This window comes from Rhipicephalus microplus, chromosome 4, assembly GCF_043290135.1.
Source record: "Rhipicephalus microplus isolate Deutch F79 chromosome 4, USDA_Rmic, whole genome shotgun sequence".
NCBI lineage: Eukaryota > Metazoa > Arthropoda > Arachnida > Ixodida > Ixodidae > Rhipicephalus > Rhipicephalus microplus.
This window is the reverse complement of record NC_134703.1, coordinates 227,924,275-227,950,363: the sequence shown is the minus strand read 5'-3', so window position 1 is coordinate 227,950,363 and position 26,089 is coordinate 227,924,275. Positions and strand designations below refer to the sequence as shown.

The 26,089-nt window shown below is 46.1% G+C and overlaps 1 protein-coding gene across 2 annotated transcripts in view; it reads right to left on the bottom strand.

The window, feature by feature from the left end:
- Positions 1-3,504: 3,504 nt before the first annotated feature.
- The window catches only part of lili (LMBR1-like protein lilipod), a 742,764-nt gene continuing 720,179 nt past the window's right edge, over positions 3,505-26,089 (bottom strand). For both annotated transcript variants that reach the window (XM_075894053.1, XM_075894074.1), the window contains one exon: positions 3,505-10,029. In XM_075894053.1, coding sequence (XP_075750168.1) covers positions 9,897-10,029 — 133 coding nt within the window. In that variant the 3' untranslated portion in view covers positions 3,505-9,896. The remainder of the gene's footprint in view (positions 10,030-26,089) is intronic.

Sequence of the window (26,089 nt, the reverse complement as noted above, 5' to 3'; positions counted from 1 at the left end):
GCGCTCGTGGCTACGTCTATTTGTGCCCCGGACTCTACCTATCTTAGATATTGGTGCCACTTTGGAATCGTATCTGCCCATACCACCTGTCGAAGAGTCTTCCTGGTTGTTTTCCTCGTTACTAGCTATCCTGCACCCCGAAGGGCTCGCTTATCCCCAAAAAAGCTACTGCGCGCCCTGCAAGTCGCCAACCCACCTCATGACCTAGCCGCCCATCGAAGTGAATTCTGTCTCGTTGAAAACCACCCCACCTATGCACCTCTCTGTTTATTTCCACCACCTCAAAGCCTTTCTCTCGACTCATCCACCATATCTCTTGGTTTGCATTGACAACCGCTCTTTGCAGGTTGCTATCACGCACCGGTACCTCCGGTATCGTGCATATCACTACCTGTACCTTAGGAGAAGTGGCGCGCATGTCATCGACGCCTTTCGCCAGTGTGGTTGCTAGTCCTGCTGTATCTTCATTTAAGACATTGTTTAAACCGCCTGAAATTATCACGAGGTTTCGTCTATCAGCTGTAGTTTTGAGTTTTGCGCTCGCTTGCCTCATGACTGCTTCAAGCTTACGTCCTGAGAACGCCCCTACTGCAACCCTCTAGTCACCTCTTACCCTCTCTTTGATGGCTTCTGTGCATCGATTTAAATTCGAGTCCCCGGCGATTATCACATGCTGTGACTTTTCAGCTGGACTGTCCTGCACCTGGGGGCTACTTTCACCTGTGACGCCGGCTGCTTTGTCCCCTCCCAGCCCCACCACTACCTCGCTGAAGCTGGGCCTTGTGACAATTGAACCGGCTGAACCTGTTTTTTCCAAACTTGCTTGCTTTTCCTTCTCCACCGTTCTGGTTGCCGGTTTCCTACTGTTCTCTCTGTAGGCCGCTTCTTTGTTCAGCTTCGCTAGTGCTTCGTCGGCGGACTTCGTCTTTCTCCCATTGCCCTCGTTTTCTCTTGCTCTGTCGCCAACGCAGTCTCGAGCTCGGCGATTCTCATCAGCAGTTCACTCTGGGCAACCATCATTTTTTCCATTTTTTCCTCGACCTCACATTGCCTACACTTCACGTCAGCCTCTTCTCCATCTGCTTCTACGCTTGGGTCATCTTTCAAACCCACTCCACATGCTGAACTTTTACAGTCTTTTTAACCATGTCTTTCTGACACCAATTGTCCCTATACTCCATAATTACTAAACTCGAGCCCTGCACTATGAAAAAAAAGAAAGTCTAAGCTCTACTACAAAAATTTGCAGACAGTGACTGCAGCACCAAGGCGAGTCATGGCGCGAACTAATACGAGTGGCAGCTGGTAGGTGTTCTGTGGAGTGGCCGCGCCCTAGGTGCTTTTCTGGCGACCGCACGCTGCCTAGGCACCTAAATCGCGCGAACATCCTTAGGCACTTTAGTCTTTAGCGGTGAGCCGACGTCGACTGTCAGAGTTTCGACTAGTTTGGTCCTGGTTGATTTTGGTATTTTGCGGCGGGGTGTATGGATTACGGTATTATTCCTTGCGAATCTGGTGATGTAGCAGTGATTATCGGCCAACCGATCCTTCAAAAGGTGGGAGATCGAGAGCCGTGGGTGTTTCGAGCAAGCGGTAGCGTTGAATGACCAACATCCCGCGCCGATGTGATATGCTCAAGTGCTGGCTGTCTTGTGTGTGATGTGTGGTGGTTTGTTTGACAAATTTAGTTTCCTGCTCATTTGATGATACGTTAGTGTTGGCTGGTTTATGCAAGCCGTAGCGTTGAATTACACCCGCGTAGGCGTGATCATGTTCGTGAAGACATATTTCCAAATGAAAATTAAGGTCTGACACCCTGTACTGACGACACGACTGTCACACGGGTTCTTGTTTGCTATGTCGTACCCTTATATATTGCAGTTAGATGACGGCTGCACCGTATTTGATCCGATTAGTTTGGGCAGTTAGTGGTGACTAATACTGGTGTCACTCGAATACTTTTGATCGAGATCGACAGGTCTGTCGCTGCTGCGCCGGATAGATTTGGCGCAGACGCCCTAGCTGATTGCAATCAAAAGTGCCCGTGTGACACCGGTATGATCGCACGTGCGAATGCTCAAACCCTTTCTGTGCGCTCTTGTGGTCTCTAGCTTCTTGGCTGCTGGTTGCGTCAGTAGACGAGCATGCAAGAAAAACAGTTTACTACATATACAAAGCTATTCTATCGAAATTATGCAGAAAAGGTGCATCACACTGGGTAGCTAGGTATGTAATAATGGGACTTCCGCAAGTAAACACATGTACACAGAAGGACTAAAAGCTGGGCCAGTTGGTGACAGTACTTTAACATATTTTAACACTGGCACCACTATGCGGGCACAAGAGCGATTTGTCCCTCTCTAGTGTCTGTGTAGTCCTGCCCTGTGTTAAAATATGTTCAAGCACATGTATGTGTTCGGTCTTGCTAAATCAAATATCACATGTAAAATTGAAGGACATTTCATTCTTTAGGAAGTACAATGTCATTTTGGGTCTTATTACTAGTTTTCCTGCTTGTTATTTTTTAATCAAAAGGATGTGATGTTTACTTCACTATCAGATTAGCACATTTGTCCCTGCTTAGTAGTCGGTGCACGATACAAGCTTTTGGTCTTCGTTGGTACGTGTGCGCAATATTAAATAGCATCAAGTTACATTTCTCGGCTCCTCTATATTATACATAACTTCATTTCTTGGGATAGGCACAATGATAAAGTAATATGGTTCCTGTATTGAATGAAATTTCTCAAAATTTTGTTGGGCCTTGTAAAAGACAAGTCCACTTGTCAAAACGTCGTCTCCAGCACCCACCCCTGTTTACAAAATTTTTATGGCTCCCAAATGTGTAATTTTTACTAATAAATAATAATAAAACTCTATCTAGCAAAACCATCTTACGAAGTTTCTAATTTAGTGAAGAATTTCCATTCACCAGGAAAAATCTGTAGGATGTAATGTTGCCTTCAGACCGATTTAAAGTTTTTTTAAAATGACTATGTAAAAAAACAGTGTTTTTTTGATAATTTTTCTGCAACAGATTTGAGTATAAGCTCTGACACTACCACATCGAAGCATTTATGTGCCCTCGCTTTACTTTTATGGAGCTGCATGCCGTAAGTCTGTGCAGAAGAACAATGAATGCAGCCTTCGGTAGTGCTTTTACGTTCCAGATGGTGGCAGAGGTAACGGTGGTTGCTTTTGTTATTTCATGGCTTATGCGACAGAAGGCACTGGTCACTCTTAGCCTTTTTCTGGCTTGGAATGCTCGCACAATCACTGCATTCATTCTCCTTGTCATTGCATATCGATAACTTGTCATAGCCTCATGTCTCCCTACTCTGCATCACCTAGACACGGTGCCCCTCTCTGTGAAATTTGCCCCTACGAATTTTTAAGACACAAAGGTTAGGCGAGAAGTAATCTTTGCTATTCTAATCGGTCCATGTTCTTGTAGAAGCCACAAAGATGTGGCTGTTTTTAATAACCAAATAATGACAAAAGGGGTCTAGGGGAGTTTAAAGTTTTGACAGTTTATTCATCATATCCTGCTTCAAAATTTATAGGCACACATGTGTGGAGTAAGCTAGGCTTACATTGAGAGCATACTAACTAATCACAATCTGTGAACTTGTTCTCTACCTACCCGAAAGACAAAGTATCACTGATACCTAATGAACCTGGTGATTTTATACAGAATGCATCCATGCACTCTCGAGTAGTTGTGTCGCTGCTTCTGCCAATAATCCAAACCTTATCCAGGTGCGGCTCACACTTATCAGAATCGCAATGTGTCAGCAAATGTGCCCCATCTTTATCTTTTAACAAAAGCTCACGTTTCTGTGCATGCTCATTCACGCATATTCTTGCCCGGCCAACGTTCATCTTTTGCCGTAGAATAGTGCAAATTCATAAACGACCACGTTGACACATTTTGTGCATGATTGGCGTGCCTTTGTTGCTTCCATCAGACAGTATACATGAGAAAGCTGAGATGATTTTTGTGGCGCAGAAAAAAGAATCGGCATACCATCTCTGTTTGCAACCATTTTTAGGTCGTGCGCAGCTCGGTGCATACATGGTACAACCTCAGGTCTCGCTGTTCTGTGCTCTTGCTCTACCCCAGTACCGTGGTGTTCTCTCTTCATAGTCTGGTGGAGCAACTCAGCTACAGCGTTAAGGAGCATGCGAAGGAAACCGACCACAGACAACCTGTCCAATCGATTTTGAAAAGTCTTCTGCATAACTTGTGAGCACATGCACATGCATACTCTGGGCATTGTTCAGCTATGGCCCTTTTCACAGTTTTGGAATGCATCAACTCGTATGGAAGCAATTTTTCAACACATCTAGACAAAAAAGCCAACAGCCGTGACGACTCTGCAAGGTAATGCGCTAAGCCAAAAACTGCAAAAAGACACAAGCCTTCAACTCATGTGTAAACACCAATCCTTTTTCAGTCTGCAAAAGCCTGCTAGCAAAAGCCTGCTAGCAAAAGCCTGCTGAACATTGTTAACAATGGGCGAATATGTGATGGTGGTTAGTTTCTTTAAAATAAAAAAATTATCATCATGCGTAAGAGCTTCCAAAACCTCCCACAAATTAAAATTTTGGTGGAACATGACAAAAGCAGTTACGGTCAAACATAAGAAATTGCGCAACACAGGAGCAACATACGAGCTACCTTTAAAATAAAACTTGAGACGTGCCATAAAAGCTTATACTGCCATGCCCGCGGCATTTCTGAAGGCAACCACACCACTCTCATCTGTGCAACTTATGTAAAAAAACAATTCACCGTGCAGGACAGAATAAAATACGTCCTCAACATCAACCAATAACAAGTATCCATCGAAGAATTCTTTGAAGAAAGTGGATGATGCATTGGAAATTCTCAGTTTAAAATGGGTCTCTCATGACAACCGAGTCTAGCCGCTTTAATAAAAACTGACTAATCACGTTCTGCCAGATACCTCAATCACTCACAATTGTCCTGAATGAAACACCCGGCTTATGCGTCTTGGCCGTAAAGAACACAGACAAAGTGTTGTTTTTGCTAGCTGCAGTATGCAAGAGACTCTGCTAGTTGTGCAAGTTCCAAGTCCTTACTCAGAGCCACTGCCTTGCTTTCCAAACTCTTGTTTTTATTACTTTTAACTACACGAAGTTCATGTAGACTGCTTGTCTTGCCTTGAAGTTACACAAATCTACATCAATTGCTACGGAGCCACTACTTTTATCTTCTTAAAATGTACACAAATTGTTGCACTTGAAGACTGACAACACCCACCAATGTGTCCTCCTGACGATCACGAGGGTTTTTTCTCTGTTCTTGCTAGAGCTTAGACGCCGTCTTGTAAGCAATATAGTCCCTAACTGCGACATGTCTTTTGCCGCAACTCGTTGGTGCAGTGCCAGTAATTAGTGAGCCAGCAACAGAGGTTCGTGGCTAAATTTTGGGCCTTTGTTGAGTACATAGCGTACACTTTCTGCAATGTGAACATTTCCCAGCCCAGTGAGGCCTTCCTGGGTCATGCGAGCAGGCTTCTTCAGTATGAAACAGCAGGCATGCCTCCTCTTCAGGTTCCAGTTTGCCTCAGTGATGTGGGCTGCTGAACACTTGGCATCGCAAAACTTCTTCAGTGCCAGCCATTTCAGGTTTAAACTGAACCAAATAGAACAAAGCAGGTAAAGAAAGCACACCTGCTGCCACAAATTATGATTTCACATACTTTCGTAACATCACCAAATGAAGGTGCAACTTCCCCCAAAAGAGCACTCACTTCTTGTAGAACATGGCATTTCCGGGAAGTCATGCCTTCGTTTGCTTGTGTTAGCAAATATGTAAAATTTTAAAATCAGAAGTGTGGTGGCAGGCACGCTTATTTTTTTACCTCCTTCATGCAATGTGCTTTAGTTTAGAACTGGAGTGGTTGGTGCTAAAAAAGTTTTGCAATGCCAACCGTATCATACTTGACCAGGCACAATAACAAGTGTCTAGTCAGGCATGTATTATCAGTCGAAACGCGTCATCTCTCAGAATTCACATGCTGAAAGCACCCTGAGGAACCATGCATCTACGGTTAAACAGGCACACCTTTTAATGTGGTCACTCTTGTTCAAAGCAGCCCTGCAAGTGTATTAGGTCACGCGTGCTCCTGGGCACACCACGTCGGAGCCCACAACTTCTGCAAGGTACCACGGATTAAGCCTGGCTGCAGATGCACTGTACAGAGTCGAAGACATGGCTGTACATGGTTCTGGTAAATCTTCCAGATATGTTTCAACGTTGCTAGAAACATGTCGAAAAGCAATTGGTAGTACAACTACAATACGTAAGCAGTAGCAAAATGCGAGTTGAATAACCTGTTGGTATTGAAACCAACATGCGATGTGCAACAGCTCGATAACGCATGCTCTTCTTGTATATCAGCCTTTTTTTATGTCCAATGCTTTACAAAGGCTTCTCCCAATTACCTACAAGTTTCCCAACCCTGTTCAAGCTTATTCGATCTCATGCATGCAAATCCCATCTAGCCTTCTGCCTTTCTCAGTTATTTTTCCCATATTTTCATAGCCACACAATCTCTCTAATTGGTAATTTCTCTTTCCCTCACATTGCTTGAGCTGTCCAGGTCCACCCTTTTCTTTTTCTTAATGTCAGCTAGAATGTCATCTAGCCCTGTTTGTTCTCTATCGAGCTCTGCTTTTTTAATATCTCTATGTTATGCTAACCATTTTCTGTTTCTATTTTGCATAGTTCTTAATCTGTTCTGAACCCTTTTTTCTTCTTTTTTTACTATCATTCAAGTTTCTGCACCATATGTTAGTACTCAAAGCATATAATAGTTGACCACTTTCTGCTTTAAAGACAGTTGCAAATTGCCTTCTAAGATTTGAGAATGCCTGCCATTAAAGCTTTAGCCCATCCATATTGTTTGGTGAATTTCCTTTTCATGAGTAGTGTGTCCTGTGAATATCTGACTTAAATACATATATATTGTAAGGATTCTAGTGTGCCGTTGCGAACTCTCGCTCTCTTGTTTGGCCTTCTAACATAAGATCCTCGTCTTTTACTTATTTATCTGTAACCCTACTTGAATTTCTCGGTTTGGACCCTCAGCTCATTGTAGTTCAACGGCACCACCGCTAAAAAGCAAAATGTCATTTGCAAAGCGCAAGTACCGAGATAGTCCTTGTAAATGTTCATTCGTGTTTCTTATCAACTTGGTGGCTCAAATACTTCTGCTAAGCAAGCTGTAAATATTGCTCAGATTTCGTCTCCTTGCCAGATCCACTTCACGAATAAAACTTTTCTGCTCTGCGACAGCTCCTCCCCCATAAAGAGACTTTTGTAGTCGCCCCTCAAGACCTTAATAAAGTTCATTGTCTGTCTGTCTGTCTGCTGTGGACTCTCTGTAGCTGTTGGCTAGGGTATTTATGCATGCATTATTCACTAGCTACTCTAAGACTGCTGGTATCTCTACCAAGTCGAATGCCTTTTATTAGTTTCTGCTAGCTAAGTAAATGAATGTATTCCGTTTCGCAGATTTTTCAGTTTGACAGCGCATGACCATGATCCACAGTGGGACATCTGTTGATCTGTGTATAATTCTTCAAATCTTTCATTTCTTTTTTTTCTGTATTTGTTTGGTAATGGCATATTTACAGTTTGGTTGTACATTTGATTCGCCAGTACATGAGGCATTGTGCAGAAAGTGTCACAAGCTTGTTAAACACGAGATCTCCATCTTTGTTCGGGTCAACAATTTCGCTGCAGGATTTTTCGTTGGTCATGTTTGGTAGGGCTCTATTCCATTCTCTTAGGATAGGGTATCCAAGGAGATTCGTTCCTGGTTGAGCTTCTGATTCTATGTTTCTTTCTAACTTAGTTTATATTTACTCATGGAGTTTAAGTGTTTTGTTGAACTTTGGCTTGTTTCTTTGTTAGGTGGCTTATTCGTGAGCTTTAGTAAAAGTCTTCTGCCACCTTACTATAGATGTTGAGACTGCTGTTTATGTTACTCTCCTTGTTGGAGTGTGCATTCGCAATTAGTTTCCTGTTGTCATGCTCTGGCCTTTCTGTGAATTCTTCATCTAATTCTTTGGTGCTATAAATCCCCATGTCGGCAATTTTATTTTTGTTATTCAGCCTCTTTAGCTCAGTTAATTCAACTTTAGATCTTGAGTGGGTAGCTCTTGTAGATTGTTGTTTCTTTTTTCTATTTATTTTGTCATTTGGGAGAGTTTGCTTACTTCTTGCCCTAGTGCTTTAACCTAACTGCAGTTGTGTTTTAGAAATCAATGTAGTTAAGGTTTTGTTCATTGCCTCTATGTCATAATTTTTTTCTTGTTAAGGCCTCGCATACGAGTGTTCTAGAGCAGTGCTGAAAATGCGCGTGACTGTGGCTCTGCTCCATTTTCAGAGGAGCTTTGCAATTTCTCTGCAAGTTAATAATAATAATAATAGTAATAATAATAATAACAATAATAGCATTTTTGGGTGCCTTAATGTTCTGTATTCAATTTTCGCGGGCTTACTGATGATGATGACTATGGTATTCAAGCATGTGAAGAGATCGTTTTCGTCAAACATATGAAATCAAAGATTAAAAACAAAAACGTATTAAGCACGAATCGCCGGTCATCACTGCTGTATTTGAGATGGTAGCTGCATTGAACTTTGTTTGCTACAACTTAGGCTTATGTTAGGTCCGTTCGATTCAGCTGCACCATTTGGAACCAGTTCACGACTGTGCACGTGAAGTTCAGAAATTGTGCAGCGTGAGTTCAGCGGCGCAGGCACAGCGCGACCCCCGAAACGAATGACGATGAGCCAACTGTGTGCAGGCCTTATTTCTCTTCGCCTAATTTACGCCGTACAGCTAACACTGAACGATGGCGAACCACACATGTGGACAGTTTATGAGGCGCAAACATATTGGCAAAACACACCGAGTTTGTAGAGGCGGGTATGAAGCCTAAGCCACCTACTCTAAAGTGCTGCATCGTCTGCTCAGCTGCACATGCGGCTGCACCAAGCCAGCACCGTCAGCGTAGGTGGTGCAGGAAAATCTTGAACCAGTGCTGCCCCTCTTCTGCACCTTTTGAAATGAATGACAGAGTTCAAAGGTCGTCAATACTGCACCGCTGAAACGAATGGCAAAGTGCAGCACCCTGTGAACTGGTTCACGTGGTGCAGGTGAATCGAACGGACCTGTTGGCTCGTTGGCACTGCGTGTGTTTCCTCTGAGGAAAAGTGTCATGGCAACTTCCAGTTTTGTCACTGGGCCAGTGCAAAGTTCAAGCTACGTGTTTATTTGCGGCAAGCACTCTTCCTCGCGATAAATCTACTCTTGAGTGACGACAGTGATGAACACAAATGTACACAGGTTCATAGTGCACCTCGTGTCAAGGCTGGGTAAGCTGTCAACCTCTAACTAATCTCCTGGTGAACGCGCTTTCGTACCATTAATTTCGTGGCAGTGGTGGTAATGCTGCTCTGTGGTAATGTACCTAAATTCGAAAACGTTCTCACTGCGCAAGTTGCTGGGTTTGTACAGCAACCTGATGAGATTATCGTAAAGACTGATACAGTTCTTGACAATAAAGGTAAGACTTTCATTGTTTACCGTGCTTCCACCATACGTATTGCGCACTTCTCTTGTTGCAATACGTGTACTCATGATGTAAATTTATTGCGTGTGTAATTTAAACACGTTGCTGGTTTTAGGATCACGTGTCACTTTTCTGCTGTGCCCGATCTACAGCGGGAGCGTTTCGACCAGGTAAAATCGGCTGCGCTGACACTGAGTGACGGACGACTCAGCTGCTCAGTGCTGCATAACAAATTAGGGTGATATGTCACATTTGGCCCACTTTTCGAATTGTTATGCTACTTAAATTATTGAACCACTGAAAAAGAAATTGCAGATTAGCGTCGGCGGGGGGGGGGGGGGATGTTTTTCACCTTCGCCCAGGAACAAACTCTTCATTGGTAAGACAGCACTCATGCCTCCGGCACTTGACATGCTGGTAATAAAATAAAAAGACACAATTACTAAATATCCCAATTTTGGTGCTACCGTGTAAAAACATCATTCTTTTTGTTTCTTCCATATTTTCAGTCTTAGTATAGTACGTACTAGTCTGTAGACGCAAGATCGCAGAAAATAAACGAAGAAGAGCAATCGTTGTTTCACTAACTCAGTCAAACGATTGCTCTTAAGAAACCAAGACAATGGGCGCATTGAAAATCTACCAAAATACAGACAAAAATGAGCTATTATTAACATGGACTATACAAGGCAGTACCAATTTTAATATTTTTAAAAATCAGAAGTGTCATGTTATGAAACCAAAAACACAGAAGTTGTGAGGAAGACAAGCTTGAAGAGATGAAACATTTGAGAACACAGGTTGTTGCTAGGGGCATCGTCTCAACATGCGGACTTCTTCAAGGCTGCCACTGCCGACCTATCTGAATTGTGTAGGGCAGATTTATCAAGATGAAGGGAATGTGGGATACACTGGTGCTATCAACTGGTAGCCTCTCACCACGTCCACTTTGTGTTCGGTTTTAGCTGTTTAACAACTAACCGGGTGCACCGATCCTGTTCAGAACAGCTGCCACGCCGTTCACATGGTCAACGTCACTGCAATGTTGCCCGTGTCCTACACCCACAGTATTCGCAGTATTCGCAACACAAGTTATTGATTGGGAGAGAAAAAAAATGGTGTTCACAAACACGAACAAATAAAAGAAAACTTATCTCTCGTTGCGCGCTGCTCCTGCACCAACCAATCTGCTCGACCTTGCACGGCCTTGCAGACCCTTTTCATAAATGCAGTGACGTTGGATGGATGAATGGATGGATATAGCTGTACCCTTTAGATCAGGCAGTGGCTAGCGCCACCAAGCCGTCATACTTAATGAACCAAAAGCTAGAATTTTTTTCCCTTAAAATAGTGACGTTGCGGATTCGTACTTTGCAGTGAAGGGTTTAATTTCCACTCATGCCTTGACTTTAGCTACCAATTAGATAACCTCCTTCTAGTTAATTCTACCCACTTAAAGTCTATTTTGCCCTCCAAGTACCTAAACCCCAGTGCTTTGAAAAACTCTGCGCCATCATCCTGAACTATAGGGTGAAGCCCTTTACAGAACATTATCAAGTGTTCAGTAGCTTCTTCTTCCTCTCCACACGCACTGCCTACTGTGTCTACCCCTTCGTATTTGGCCCGATATGTCTTGGTTCGCAACCCTCCCGTCCTGGCCTCAAACAGTAGAGAACTACCCCGAGTATTATCATAGATCCTTTCCTTGGCAATTTCCTGCTTAAAAGTTCGATAGATCTCTAGTGCGGACTTCTTAATCATGCCAATTCTCCACATGTCGGTCTCCGTTTCCTTCACTTTCTTCTTAACCGATGGTTCTTTTTGGTCTGGCCACCTGCTGTTTTCTAAGTATTTACCATTAAATTTTCTGGTTCCCTTCCTTCATTTTGTATCGACATTCTTCAAGTACAAGTAGCTGAAAACCTTCCTAGCCCAACGCTCCTCCCCCATTTCTCTCAATCGCTTCTCAAAGTTTATCTTGCTGCTAGCTTCCCTGCCCTCAAATAATGTCCATCCCATATCACCTTGTACTCCCTGATTTGGTGTATTCCCGTGAGCTCCTAAGGCAAGCCTACCTATTCCACTTTGCTTAATTTCTAATCTTGCTTGAACTTCTGATCTCATGCACAAGACCGCAATGCCGAACGTCAGCCCAGGAACCATGACTGCTTTTCATATTCCTTTCACAACATCATACCTATTGTAATTCCTCAGTGCCCTATTTTTCATCACTGCTGCATTTCTGTTACCTTTAGTCATCACGTATATTTCATGTTCCCTCAGGTACTGGGTCCCATTGCTTATCCATACGCCCAAATATTTGTATTTATCTGTTATCTCTAGCGTGACCTTCTGTATTCTAAGCTCACTACCTTCGTTGTCATCGAAAATCATGACTGCTGATTTTTCCTTACTGAATCTAAAATCTAGCCTATCTCCCTCATTACCGCAGATGTCCATCAATCTCTGCAACTCTTCCTTGTTGTTGGCCATTAGCACTATATCATCTGCATACATTATTGCTGGTAGTGCCTGATCAATGAGTTTTCCTTGTTTGACTAAAGAGAGGTTGAAGCCCAGTCCACTTCCCTCTAATTTGTCCTCTAGTCCTTGTAGGTACATCATGAATAATAAGGGTGACAGGGGACACCCCTGTCTAAGCCCCCGTTTTACCTCTGCAGGCTTGGATACCTGTTTTTCCCATTTTATAAATATTTTGTTACCTTTATAGATATCCTGTAAAAGATTAGTGACTACATGTTCCACGCCTACTGTGTCCAGTATTCCCCACCATTCCTCTTGAACCAAGCTATCGTACGCTCCCTTGATATCCAAAAATGCTAGCCACAGGGGCCTGTGTTCCTTTTCTGCTATTTCGATGCACTGCGTAAGTGAAAACAGATTGTCTTCCAACCTCCTGTATTTCCGAAACCCATTCTGCAGTTCCCCCAGCACCCCCTCATCCTCTATCCATGCCTGCAGTCTTTCTTTTATAATCTGCATCGCCAGCCTGTAGACCACTGATGTCACTGTTATAGAACAGTAGTTGTTTATGTCAGCTTTGTCCCCCTTTCCTTTATTGATCATGCTCATCCTGCTAAGTTTCTATCCATCGAGAACTTCACTATCGATTATAAGTTTGGTCACTGCCTCTCTCAAAACCTGCTTAGACTACGGACCTAATGTCTTTATCAGCTTAATTGGAATGCCATCTGGACCTGTTTATGTACTACTAGGAACCCCTATCTCAGCCCTTTTCCACTCTCGTTGTGAAAATTGAGCCATTGCACCACTTAATTCATCTTTGTCTATTGTGGTGCATAAAGAACTTCTTTGTTGAAATTTTTCTGTCATCCTTGTTCTTATATATTCAATAGCTTCGTCCCCTTCTAGCCTAGCACCTTGGGCTGTAGTTATAAACCTCTGCTCTAGGCTCGTCTCATTTCTTAGGGAGTTTAGATGGTTCCAAAATTTCGCATTTACCTTTCTATCTTTTTTTTTGTACTTCTGCCAGCCACTGAGCTCCCTTTCTTCTAATCTTTTCATTGATCAGAAAGGATGCATCCCTTCTACAGCTTAGAAAGGTTTCCCATTTCTTTTCAACATAATCTGTCGGTTCACCCTGCTGCTTACCATGTCTGTGTTCCCTAGAGGCTTCCTGACGTTTTGCTATGGTTCTCTTAACTTCCTCATCCCACCAACTTTTGGGTTTGTGTCTTCTTTGCCGGGGTGACTTGTCACGCGTCTTAGCAAGCTTTAGCTCAAACAGTCTAATTGTTGGATTCGTGTATGTCCACACTGTTTTATTATCCTCCGTGATGACTTTCTCAATTTGTTTAGTAGCTATTTCAATTTGCCTTTCTGAATAAAAATTTTTCTGTAGTTGCTGAATGCGAGCACTGAAAAGTTACTAGAACTTGGACTGCACAACTCACTCGACGAGTTAATTGAGGCCCATGTCGTTTCACAAAACGAACGCTTGTCGGGGTCTAAGACGGGTCGACACATCCTCGAGTCACTTGGCATCCGGTACCACACTCAGCAGGGAGAAAAAGCGGATGTTCCTGCCTCGGTTTGCGACCGCCTAATTGTTCCGCCGCTTCCTAAGAATATGCACCCGACGCACCACGTCGGGCGCCGTAACCAGCGAGCTAGTGACCTTCAAAAGAAGTACGGCACTAGCGCCGAAGTTGTGTACGTAGATGCCGCGAGATATGGTGACGGGAGACACGCACACGCCGCTGCGGTCGTTGACCGTGCGGGCAAATGCCTCGTGAGCGCCACGCTGACCACGGGACATACGGAGGCGGCCGAAGAAGCCGCGATAGCCCTAGCAATCGCCACGGTGCCGAACGCTACGATCGTAATCAGCGACTCGCAGGCAGCAATCCGCGGCTTCGCGCGCGGCCGCGGGAAGCGGCCCGCATCCTTAAGAGGTGCGGTGATGGTGACTCAGCGTCGCGATCGCCACAACAAAATTTAACAGTCTTCCTCCTTTGGACCCCGGCACACACCGATGTCCCGCTTCCGGGCAACGAGGCGGCCCATGCCGCGGCTCGAGGTCTCACTCGCCGAGCTGTGGCACATTCCGTGGCCGCCGCCTCCGCTCCCGAGAACGGGGCTTCTGATCTGCCGGATCGAGACACCTTGACAGACACGCAGCGACAACACAGACCACAATGGTCGTGAGGTGATCGTCTCATCACGTTCCGAGATATTACGCAACACTACAGACTGGAAAGGCGAAAGTTCCCGCCACCGCATGACAAATTAAACAGACACGATGCCGTAAGCTATCGCTTACTACAAACCCACTCTAACCCCAGCCCGGTCGTCTTACGCCACTGCTACCCGCACTTACACATTACCGATCTATGTAAAGCATGATGGCACAGAGCAACGCTGCGCCACATGCTCTGGGAATGCGCCGATAACAATGGTCGAGAAACGGCCGCCGTTCGCGATGCGCCTATGGCGGCTGCCAATACCAGGCAACAGGAAGCCTCGAGCTCACTCGTTCCCGCCGCCGTCCCGTCTGCGGGTGCCGCGGGGGACCTTCTCCGTCGGCGACGCCGCCGCTGGGAGGCGGCGCTCAGAAGCTCGGAGCTCAACGACCAGCTCTGGGCTGTCCGGCAGGCCGAAGATGCCGCCCGAGTTCAGGGACTCAGCGCCGCCATCTGAGGCCACCAAGACCAAGCTGCCGGCCAAGTTCTAATAAAGTTTCCTCTCTCTCTGTAGTTGCTCATCTTGTCTCCTTCCCATTTTCACTGCCCTTCCAAAACTTAGCTTGATACGTTTGTGATCCCTACCCAGACTTCTGGAGCCACCTTCATCTATGTGCATTCCCCTGAGCTTATCATACATCCTATGTGACATCAGCGCATAATCTATTGTCGACTGCAGCTAATTTCCTACCTCCCACATTGTTTGCCCTTCACACTTCTCGGTACTGTTGCAAATGATCAAATCAAGCATTTCACACATATCCGTGATCATTTTGCCTGTCGGGTCGGTATGTCCATCTATATCTTCTATGTGCGCATTCATGTCTCCTAGTATAATTATCTCGCACTCTTCCTAACTCCTGGATGTCCTTTGATATACACTGTACCATTGCCTGGTTTTCCTCTCTGGCCTTTGCTCCCGTCCAGAAGTACACGAAACCAAGGAGTGTCATTTGACCTGCCAATTTCCCTTTTAGCCATAAATGTTCCTTGCACTCCTGCTTGACCCTTTGCCAGTCGGTACTTTTATGAATGAATGCCCCAATACCACCCCCCTTTCTGCTGCCTTCTGTTTTATTACAATATTCCCACGCGTAGTCCGGATTGTTCGGAGGTTGTTCCATGTCCCTTAGATGTGTTTCTACAAAACCGTATACCATCGGCCTCTCTTCCCTTAGCTGTTTTTCTATCTCTTCCCACTTCAGCCTGTTCCTACCACCCTGCATGTTATATACCCTATGTCTGAATTGGCTCGGCGCTCGTGGCTACGTCTATTTATGCCCCGGACTCTACTTATCTTAGATATTGGTGCCACTTTGGAATCGTATCTGTCCATACCACCTGTCGAAGAGTCTCCCTGGTTGCTTTCCTCGTTACTAGCTATCCTGCACCCCGAAGGGCTCGCTTGTCCCCCAACAAAGCTACTGCGCGCCCTGCAAGTCGCCAACCCACCTCATGACCTAGCCGCCCATCGAAGTGAATTCTGTCTCATTGAAAACCACCCCACCTATGCACCTCTGTGTTTATTTCCACCACCTCAAAGCCTTTCTCTCGACTCATCCACCATATCTCTTGGTTTGCATTGACAACCGCTCTTTGCAGGTTGCTATCACGCACCGGTACCTCCGGTATCGTGCATATCACTACCTGTACCTTAGGAGAAGTGGCGCGCATGTCATCGACGCCTTTCGCCAGTGTGGTTGCTAGTCCTGCTGTATCTTCATTTAAGACATTGTTTAAACCGCCTGAAATTATCACGAGGTTTCGTCTATCAGCTGTAGTTTTGAGTTTCACACACACACACACACACACACACACACACACACACACACACACACACATATTTATGAGATCTAACAGACAATAATGCCAAGGAATGTATAGGGGAAGGTATTAGAACCAATGTAATGTAAATAGGAAGAAAGAAAAGTAGGTGAATTAATAACTTGCTGTGAGAAGGAATCGAACCTACGACCTTCGAATAACACGTTCGATGCTCCTGAGCATCGAACGCGTAGTTACTTTACAGTACAGTAGTTACTTTACAATACAGTAGTTACCTTATATAAGACTTCCAAGCAATTCCTAGACTTAGCTCATGAACTGACTGTTTTGTGATAGCATACTTAAGCCGTATTTTCGGCGATTTTTAAAATGGAGTGTGCTGATTCCATTTTTTTTCAGCTGGTTGCGGAGAGATGCACCTAGAGGGTCCCTGCATTGATTAACTGAAGCTGCATTAGCATTTCTGCTACAGCCCAATGCAATAATAAGCACCATAAATTCAGGTATTCACCTTGCATATAGACTGCTAGGAGCTACAAGCTTTCTAGCAGCGCTTTTCCTCCTGATCCAATCGAGCATGCAACTGTCACTAGTGCACTGTTGAGCTGTAGCTAATTGTCAACATTATACTTGAATTTTTTGCTGCAACAACACTATGTATATCGGCCACTTAAATTTTCTCCAGTGCACTGATAAACAGTAAGCACTAAGAAGTATTTAGAGAAGTTAATCGAGACCATAAGCAATAAAAATTGTAGTAGTATCTTTGAAGGTAAAATAATGGCTGCACATGAGTGGATGCTGACACTTCTTTGATATCCCAGTGCTCACTCTACTGATTGGCCTCAACAACTCCTCTCGAAGGTTGCCTGGCATTAGCACTGATCATTAGATTTGTTGCAAGATAAAATGCAAGAAGGGCAGTCTACGAAGTTCAAGCACACTAAAAAGTATTACTTCATTCATGTCAGCTGAAAAAAAAAAAATCGGAGGCTATCTGGTAGGCTATCTGGTAGGCTATCTGGTATTGAGGAAATAGGGGCGAAAGGAAACCTTTCATTGGTGGGTCTGGCTTTTTGTTCTATTTCTCAAGTTTGGTTGTCGCCCAAAACACTACACGATTCTCAGCGCAATACGCGCCTGCAGTTTTCGAGAAGCTTCCGGACTTTAGTAGATCATTTCGATAAGATCACGCCCACTCTGCGAACTGTACAGATTATTCTGGAACCTACGCCACCACCAGCGATAACGCTAGAACATTCGATGGCAAGAGTATAAATGCCGACGCACTTCGCCGCTTGTGAGGAGTTGATCGACGGCCGGTGCTCCTTTCGCCGCTATCAGTCCAAGACTGCTACTGTATTCGGATTTTCCGTTTACCGGTCACAGTTTCGCCCAAATAAACAGTTAAATTCCAACACAAAGTCTCCTGTCTTTGGCCACGTCACGACCCCGTGACATTTGGTGGAGGTGCTGCTTCTTTGATGTTCCGGACGCCCCCTTCAAGCCGCGACCCCAGGCCAAGCGGCAAAGAAGACACGGACGCTAACCCTGAACATCGAACAAGCCGCCGGCAGTGGGGACTACAACCAGAGTACGGGCCCCTTCCTGAAGCAGCCAGGCAGACCCGGATCCCGACATCAACTACTGCAACCATGACCGCCCCCGTGCACCCTGCACCACTCCTGCTCCGACAACCCAAAGAGCCGCCAACTTTCTCCGGTTCGCCACTGGAAGACCCGAAAAGCTGGATCAAAAGGTTCGATCGCGTCACCGCCTTCAATGACTGGACAGACGATGACAAGCTCCGGCATGTGTATTTCGCCTTAGAAGATTCTGCTCGGACCTGGTTCGAGAATCAAGAGCGAAGCCTTACAACGTGGGACGTCTTTCGCGCCAGGTTCCTCACCACTTTCGCAAGTGTGGTGCGCAAGGAAAAGGCCGCAGCTCTTCTCGAAACCCGCATGCAGAAGCCAAACAAAAACGTGGCGCTATTCACGGAAGACATGATAAAACTTTTCCGCCACGCTGACTCCGACATGTCCGAGGAGAAGAAGGTCCATCTGCTCATGCGAGGAGTAAAGCAGGAACCCGCCAAAGACGGTCGCCGAATTCATTTCAGACGCATCTACGATAGAGAAGACGCTCGAGATGCGCACGCGGCAATATAACCGTAGCTTCTCGTCTACAAGCTACGCCGGCATTCAAGGGTTTGGAACCACCGACTTGCGTGAGACGATCCGAGCGATCGTGCAAGAAGAGCTGCGAAAATTACTTCCTTCAGCGCAGCCTCACGTGGAATCCATCGCGGACGTCGTACACCAGGAGATCCAGCAATCGCTGGGCGTTCCTCAGTCTCAAGAGCCTCAGCTGCAAGCCATGAGCTATGCTGTTGCAGCCCGCCGCCACGCCCCTCCTCCACGCGCACGCCAAAACGCCACCCCATCGCACTTCGTTCGCCCGACGCCACCGCCGCCACCACCCCACCGACGTCCTACCGTTCGCCAGCGGCCCAGTGCAGTGCGCCAAGGAAAACTGACTTCTGGCGCAACCCTTACCACCCCCCGCTCTGCTACCACTGCGGCGAGGCCGGACACACATACTGCCGTTGCCAGTACCGACAGATGAGACTGCGTGGCTTCGTCGTCAATGCACTGCGTCCACAGCCAGGAGAACGGCCACGTAACGTCGCCGACTACCTGACAGGAACTCAATGGACACCATGAAGTCCTTCCCGTTCGCCGTCGCCCAGCTGCCGCATGTCGTCGCACCAACGGTAGTACTCTGGCCCAACGCGGGGCTGGTCTCCTAGCCCGTATCCAGGAAACTAAGGGCAGCAACCGATGGAGGTGCGGTTGCTGTGCGACGAACTACCGAAAATCCTCCGACGACGACGACGCCGCGACGGAGCTTTCCGAACACAACGCCAACCAGGCAAAGCCCTGATGGCGAAAGCTCACTTACTGAAGGTGGCCTGATGACGCAAAATGGAAGCAGCGGAACAAGCCGACGCAGCCGTGACTCGACGCCACCCCCTAACTTTATTGCGAGACAGCGAACTAGCGACCTCGACGTTCTTATCGACGGCCACAGTGTGACCGCTCTCGTCGATACTGAAGCCGACTATTCCGTCATCAGTGGGTCGTTCACTGCAAAGTTAAAGAAAGTTAGGACAGCTTGGGAAGGCCCTGAAATCCATACAGCCAGAGGTCATCTCGTAACGCCTGCAGGAATCTGATCAGCAAGAGTCACCATTAACAGCTGTATTTATCCTGCAGACTTCGTAGTCTTACAGCGTTGCTCGAGAGATGTCATCCTTGGTATGGACTTCTTATGCCTCCATGGTGCTGTCATCAACCTAAGAACAAAGTCGATAACATTATCCACAGAAGAAGCACTACCGCCGCGCACGCCATTAGAAAACCATGCCTTGAATGTGCTGGAAGAACAAGTCACCATTCTGCCTCGCTCCAGCGTCATTATTTCAGTCGGCGCTCCTAAATTCACCCGACTTGGAAGGCGTCGTTGAAGGCAGTCAGCACCTGTTGGTCACCCGAAATATTTGCGTCGCAAGAGGAATTGCAGAGCTGCGGCGAGGCAAAGCAACGGTTATGCTCAAGAATTTCAGCAATGAGTACAAACATGTGAACAAAGGAACAACGGTCGCACACATCGAAGAAATTGTGGACGCCACCAGTGCTTTCGCCCTCACCGATTCTGCGGAACCTGCTCAGAGGAACCAAGCCTCTCCCACAGCTTTCGACGTCAATCCCGGACTTCCGAACCATAAGCAAGAACAGCTCAAGGCCCTGCTCCTGCAATACGAAGGTTGCTTTTCCTCGTCATCAAAAATTCGGCAGACCCCAATCACGAAACATCGCATCATAACCGAAGAAAATGCCAGACCACTTCGTCAGAGTCCGTACAGGGTTTGGACGCGAGAACGAGAGGCCATGAAGAGACAAGTTGATGAGATGCTGCGGGATGACATCATCCAGCCATCCAAGAGTCCATGGGCGTCCCCCGTGGTGCTAGTGAAGGAAAAGGATGGGACCCTACGCTTCTGCATCGATTATCGCCGCCTGAACAAAATCACAAGAAAGGACGTGTATCCTCTCCCACAAATAGACGACGCACTTGTACGGCTCCATAACGCCAAGTACTTTTCATCAATGAACCTCAAGACTGGCTATTGGCAAATCGAAGTCGACGAAAGAGACCGAGAGAAGACGGCATTTATAACACCGGACGGCCTCTTTGAGTTCAAGGTGATGCCCTTCGGTCTTTGCTCAGCGCCTGCAACTTTTCGACGCGTTATAGATACAGTACTGGCAGGATTGAAATGGCAGACTTGTCTTGTGTACTTGGACGACGTCGTCGTGTTTTCCTCGAGTTTGGACGAGCATCTTTGGCGCCTTGAAGCTGTACTTAAAGCCATCAAGACGTCCGGACTCACACTGAAGCCAGAAAAGTGCAGATTTGCGTACGAGAAGCTCTTGTTTCTGGGGCACGTTGCTAGCAAGTCTGGAGTTCGTCCCAATCCACGGAAAACAGCCGCCATCGCCGACTTCCCGCCCCCGACTAACAAGAAGGCGGTGCGCCGATTTCTGGGCCTGTGCGCCTATTATAGGCGGTTCGTGAAAAACTTCGCCCGCATCGCCGATCCTCTCACTAACCTTACCAAGGCCGAGGTGGAGTTCAAGTGGGAAACGCCGCAGGAAGACGCTTTCCAGGAGCTTAGACATCGCCTCCAGACACCTTCATTACTTGCCCATTTCGACGAATTTGCCGAGACAAAAATACACACTGACGCAAGCAGCGTAGGTCTTGGCGCCGTTCTTGTGCAGAGGGCTGACGGACTTGAAAGGATTATTCGTTACGCCAGCCGATCGCTATCCAAAGCAGAAGCCAATTATTCTACAACAGAAAAGGAGTGCCTTGCCATCATCTGGGCTACGTCGAAATTTCGCCCCTACCTCTACGGCAGGTGCTTCAACCTTGTGAGCGACCACCACGCCTCGTGTTGGCTAGCCACCTTGAAGGACCCTTCAGATCGCCTCGCACGATGGAGCCTGAGACTTCAAGAATATGACATTACCTTCGTTTACGAGTCCGGCAAAAAACACTCCGTCGCGGACTGTCTCTTTCGTGCGCCTGTCGACCAACCACCACCCGACGACGCGGGTGACGACTACTTCTTGGGAAAAATAACTACCGACGACTTCGCTGAACGACACCGGGCTGACCCGGAACTTGAGGCCCTAATAGAATACCTCGAAGGCAGGACCACCGAAGTCCCGAAAATATTCAAGCGCACACTTGCGTCGTTCTTCCTGCGAAACGGTATTCTCCAAAAGAAAAACTTTTCACCGCTTCAAACCAAGTACCTCCTTGTGGTGCCTTCAGGTCTGCGACCAGAATTCCTGCAGGCCCTGCACGACGATCCGACAGCAGGGCACCTTGGTGTTTCTCGCATGCTCGCGAGGATACTAGAAAAGTACTATTGGCCACGTCTTACCACCGACGTCATTCGTTATAAGAGGACATGCCGGGAATGTCAGCGACGCAAGACACCACCGACAAGGCCAGCGGGACTTTTGCAGCCAATTGAACCACCTCGCTGACCTTTCCAGCAGATTGGTATGAACCTACTCGGGCCGTTCCCGACGTCAGCTTTCGAAAACAAATGGATCGTGGTAGCTACCGACTACCTCACCCGCTACGCCGAGACAAAAGCCCTGCCAAAAGGCAGTGCATCCGAGGTAGCTAAGTTCTTCGACGAAAATATCGTCCTACGTCACGCCGCCCCGGAGGTCCATATCACCAACAGAGGAACGGCATTTACTGCCGACTTAACTCAAGCGATCTTGGCATACAGCCACACAAACCACCGCCGGCCGACAGCGTACCACCCACAGACCAACGGCCTCACCGAGCGGCTAGACATGCTGACATGCTGCCGACATGCTGGCAATGTACGTTGATGTCGAACACAAGACGTGGGACGCCATTCTTCCGTACGTGACCTTTGCATACAACACGGCGGTGCAGGAGACGACGCAGATATCTCCATACAAATTGGTCTACGGAAGGAGCCCGGCAATGACGCTCGATGCCATGTTACCCAACGTCACCGACGAAGAAAACCTCGATGTGAGTGAGTACCTTCAACGCACCGAAGAAGCCCGACAACTCGCGCATCTTCGTATCAAGAATCAACAGACGACCGACAGCCGCCGTTACAATCTTCGACGACGCTTCGTGGAATACCAGCCGGGTGAACATGTTTGGGTGTGGACGCCGATACGCCGACGTGGACTGAGTGAAAAGCTTTTGCGACGGTACTTCGGACCGTACAGGTTGGTTCGACGTCTCGGCCCACTTGATTACGAGGTTGTTCCCGACGGCATCACGAACTCTCAACGACGCTGATCGCGACCTGAAGTTGTCCATGTCGTGCACCTCAAGCCGTTTCATGCGCGTTAACAAACTGAAACAGTGTTTTTTTGCATTATTATTGTATCGTAATTTATTCATTGTACTTCCTTGCATTATTGTTGTACCTTCATCTTAGTTAAAGCATCGGGACGATGCCTTTTTCGGAGGGGGGAAATGCCACGTTCTATTTCTCAAGTTTTGTTGTTGCCCAAAACACTACACAATTCTCAGCGCAAACGGCGCCTGCAGTTTTCGAGAAGCTTCCGGACTTTAGTAGATCATTTCGATAAGATCACGCCCACTCTGCGAACTGTACAGATTATTCTGGGACCACGCCACCGCCAGCGATAATGCTAGAACATTCGATGGCAAGAGTACAAATGCCGATCACTTCGCTGCTTGTGAGGAGTTGATTGACGACCGACGCTCCGTTCCCCGCTATCAGTCCAAGACTGCTACTGTAATCGGATTTTCCGTTTTCCGTTTACGACCCCCTGACAATACTTTCTGTTGCATTGTGAAATGCTCCCTCCCTAATTTTTCCTTATGAAGCGTGGAAACTTAGGCAAGTTGGTAGGAAATAACTGAATGTAGGAACAGCGCAAGCTAGAAGTAGTTGCTTCATAACTACGGAAGCGAGAAAACAGGGACGAAAAGAGCGCTCTTTTCTGTCCTTGTTTTCTTGGTTCCATAGTTACGAAGTAACCACTTCTAGGTTGCGCTGTTTCTAGATTCGATTTTCACCCACATGCTAAGCAACGCAACACTTTTTACAGGCAACATAATCACTGAGGCAAAAACCTCTTCACAGTTACATTACAATTACTTTAATAACATTCCCTATACTTTCGTTGGCATAATTTTCAGTCAATTCTCATTAATATTGTCTAACAAAGAAGCCCTTGAATATGTCCTTTTTTTTATTATTCATACCGAGGGTCTCATTCTGGTAGACTTAATGCCAGGGAATATTAGTGAGCTGCCAGCCATAAGAACATCACCTGCTACATGACGCCTACAGGCAAAAAATGAGTGACCCACGCTCGTCGCAGTGGCAACAGGCAGCGCTGACTGACACTCCTAGCTTGAAATAAGTAAAATGAGCGGACATGTAATCTGAGGGTTGTAGGTTTGGTTAGTGCAGGTACAAAGTTGTCTTTTCATCTTTGTTTTTTTTTTCACACTGATGTCACAATTACTATTAAAGTACCAATAAAAGAAATAAAATAAAATACATGTCAAAGCAATGAAGGTGCTGCAACGCTTTTTCGAAGAAACAAAGATTTGTGACCACTACTGAGCGAACTATACTTAAAAGTGAGCGTGGCGGCTACGCATTTGTTCTCCCCATATGAGAACTTTTGAACTCATCTATGTAGGTCTGTGTTTATATGTGTATATGTTATATTGTTTTTTTTACTTTTTATTTCTAACAATCAAGTGGAAAGGGGTAGCCGGCACCTAGTAACGGTGACAACTACTTCGTTAATTTTCTAGTTTAATAAAAAAAAGTACAATTAACATTTTCTATACATTTCCTGGCTTCTGTATCAGCTAGTTTTCAATAATTTCACATAAGGAGACTTGAAGGTGACCCCTACTTTCTGTAATGTCACCACGGCAGAGGAGCTTTTACCTGGTGCAGCTAGTAATGACAGTTCAAAAAAGGGGTGCGCATATGGTAAGCAGTGTTGACTGTTAATTGAAGAGACACACTTATAACAAACTGTGGCACTCCAGATAGCAAGCAATGGCCAGGTAATAGCTAAAAGGAAAAAGCTTCTCCTAAACAAGCGTGCAATAAATATACGCTAAAAGCAGAACCTGAAGGGAAATATAATAATATAACCATGCCACAGCATGCGCGCTTCTCATGTTTGTGGCCGCCACAAGCTGCAATAGATTACATTTTTATTGTCACAAGAATCCTCCCCCTTCAAGTTTGGATTACCACTCATAAGGTAGGTTGACCGACCATCCAGTAAATACGGTAATTACTTTTATCTAGAAATGTGTCCTGACATCATAGTGACTTTGTCTCTCTTCACCATGCAGGATATGTTGAAGAGCTGTTGGAGCACGCTATGGACCTCCACAAACTTTCATCATACAGGGAGAGCTTTACAAGCAACGAGGCAGCAAAGCCGGGCCATATGTCCTTCACCTATAACCGGAGGAGCTCATTGCTCAGAGGCGCACACACTTTCTAACACCATCGATCTCGAATAAGTGACATACATTTGTTCATATGATGCTGGTTTGGGTTCATGTCCCAAAACAGTGATGCAATAATGAGGGACGTTATAGTGGAGCGTGCCAAGAATTCCGGTCACATGGTGTTCTTCATATGCCCCTAAATCATTTGGTCACATGGTGTTCTTCAACATGCCCCTAAATCTAAGTACAGGACTTCAACCATTTTAGCCTCCACTGAAAATGCAGCCGCCATGATCAGGTTCGATTCAGCGTCCTTCGGGTTATCAGTTCAGTACCAAAACAACTAGACCACCGTGGCGGGTAGTCACCAATACTTAGCACAGCATCAAAAGCCTACCGTCAAACTGGCATCAAATCTATTTTCACGTGTGTGTGCTTCGGCTGGCAGCACAAAGACAGCCACTGTGTGAATCTCGCGAGAGAGCTACACTGAATCGAAGCAATTGCTAAGCATAACGTCAAAAGCTCAGTGAAATAGATAGGATGAAACCAAAGAGACGACACAGCTGAAGGCTTCTGACACTGGTGAATGAGGCAACGTCGAAAGCTCATTGAAGCAGAGAGAATGCAGCCATAGCGACGACGCAGCTTAAGTCTTCTGACACAAGCGCAATGCAACGAACCTTCTTGGCAGTTGGGCAACCATGCAACCATGACTGATTTGTGGAAAGTGCCGTCAAATGTTATTTTCACATGTGCGCTATACGGCTGGCAGCACACAGAGGGTCACTGGGTGAATCGAGAGAGAGAGAGCCACATTTTATTGAAGAAACTGCCTTCCTGGCAGTCGGGCAACGATACAGCCATGATTGCTTTTTATGAAGTGCCGTGAAATGTTACTTTTACATGTGAGCTACGGCTAGCAGCACACAGGGAACCACTGTGTGAATCAAGCGAGAGAGCTACATCTTATTCTCCAGTCTGTGTGCTACGGGAGGCAGCCCAAAAAGAGTTCAATTTACTTGAGATGGCATAACAAGTTTGACAGAGTGACTAGATAGGAGTATTTGGGAAATGATTCTCGTTTCTTGCTTACATGAGTCCTGGAAAGAAATGTCAATCAGTTCCTTTGTATAATGCTTTTGTTTGTTAATCGTGCCTCTACTTTTAAACTGTTGACTATAAAAATAGTCTGTGATTATCATCATAAGCGGTAAATGCAATGAGCAAGATATAAATATTACTCTCTTAAACAACTATTTTGGAGCAAAAGATTGAATAACAAGTCTACTGGAAAAAACAAACCTGCACAAAACAGGTCAACCTAAAGAAAAAAATAAAAATAAATGCTGAAATCATTGATGTGAAGT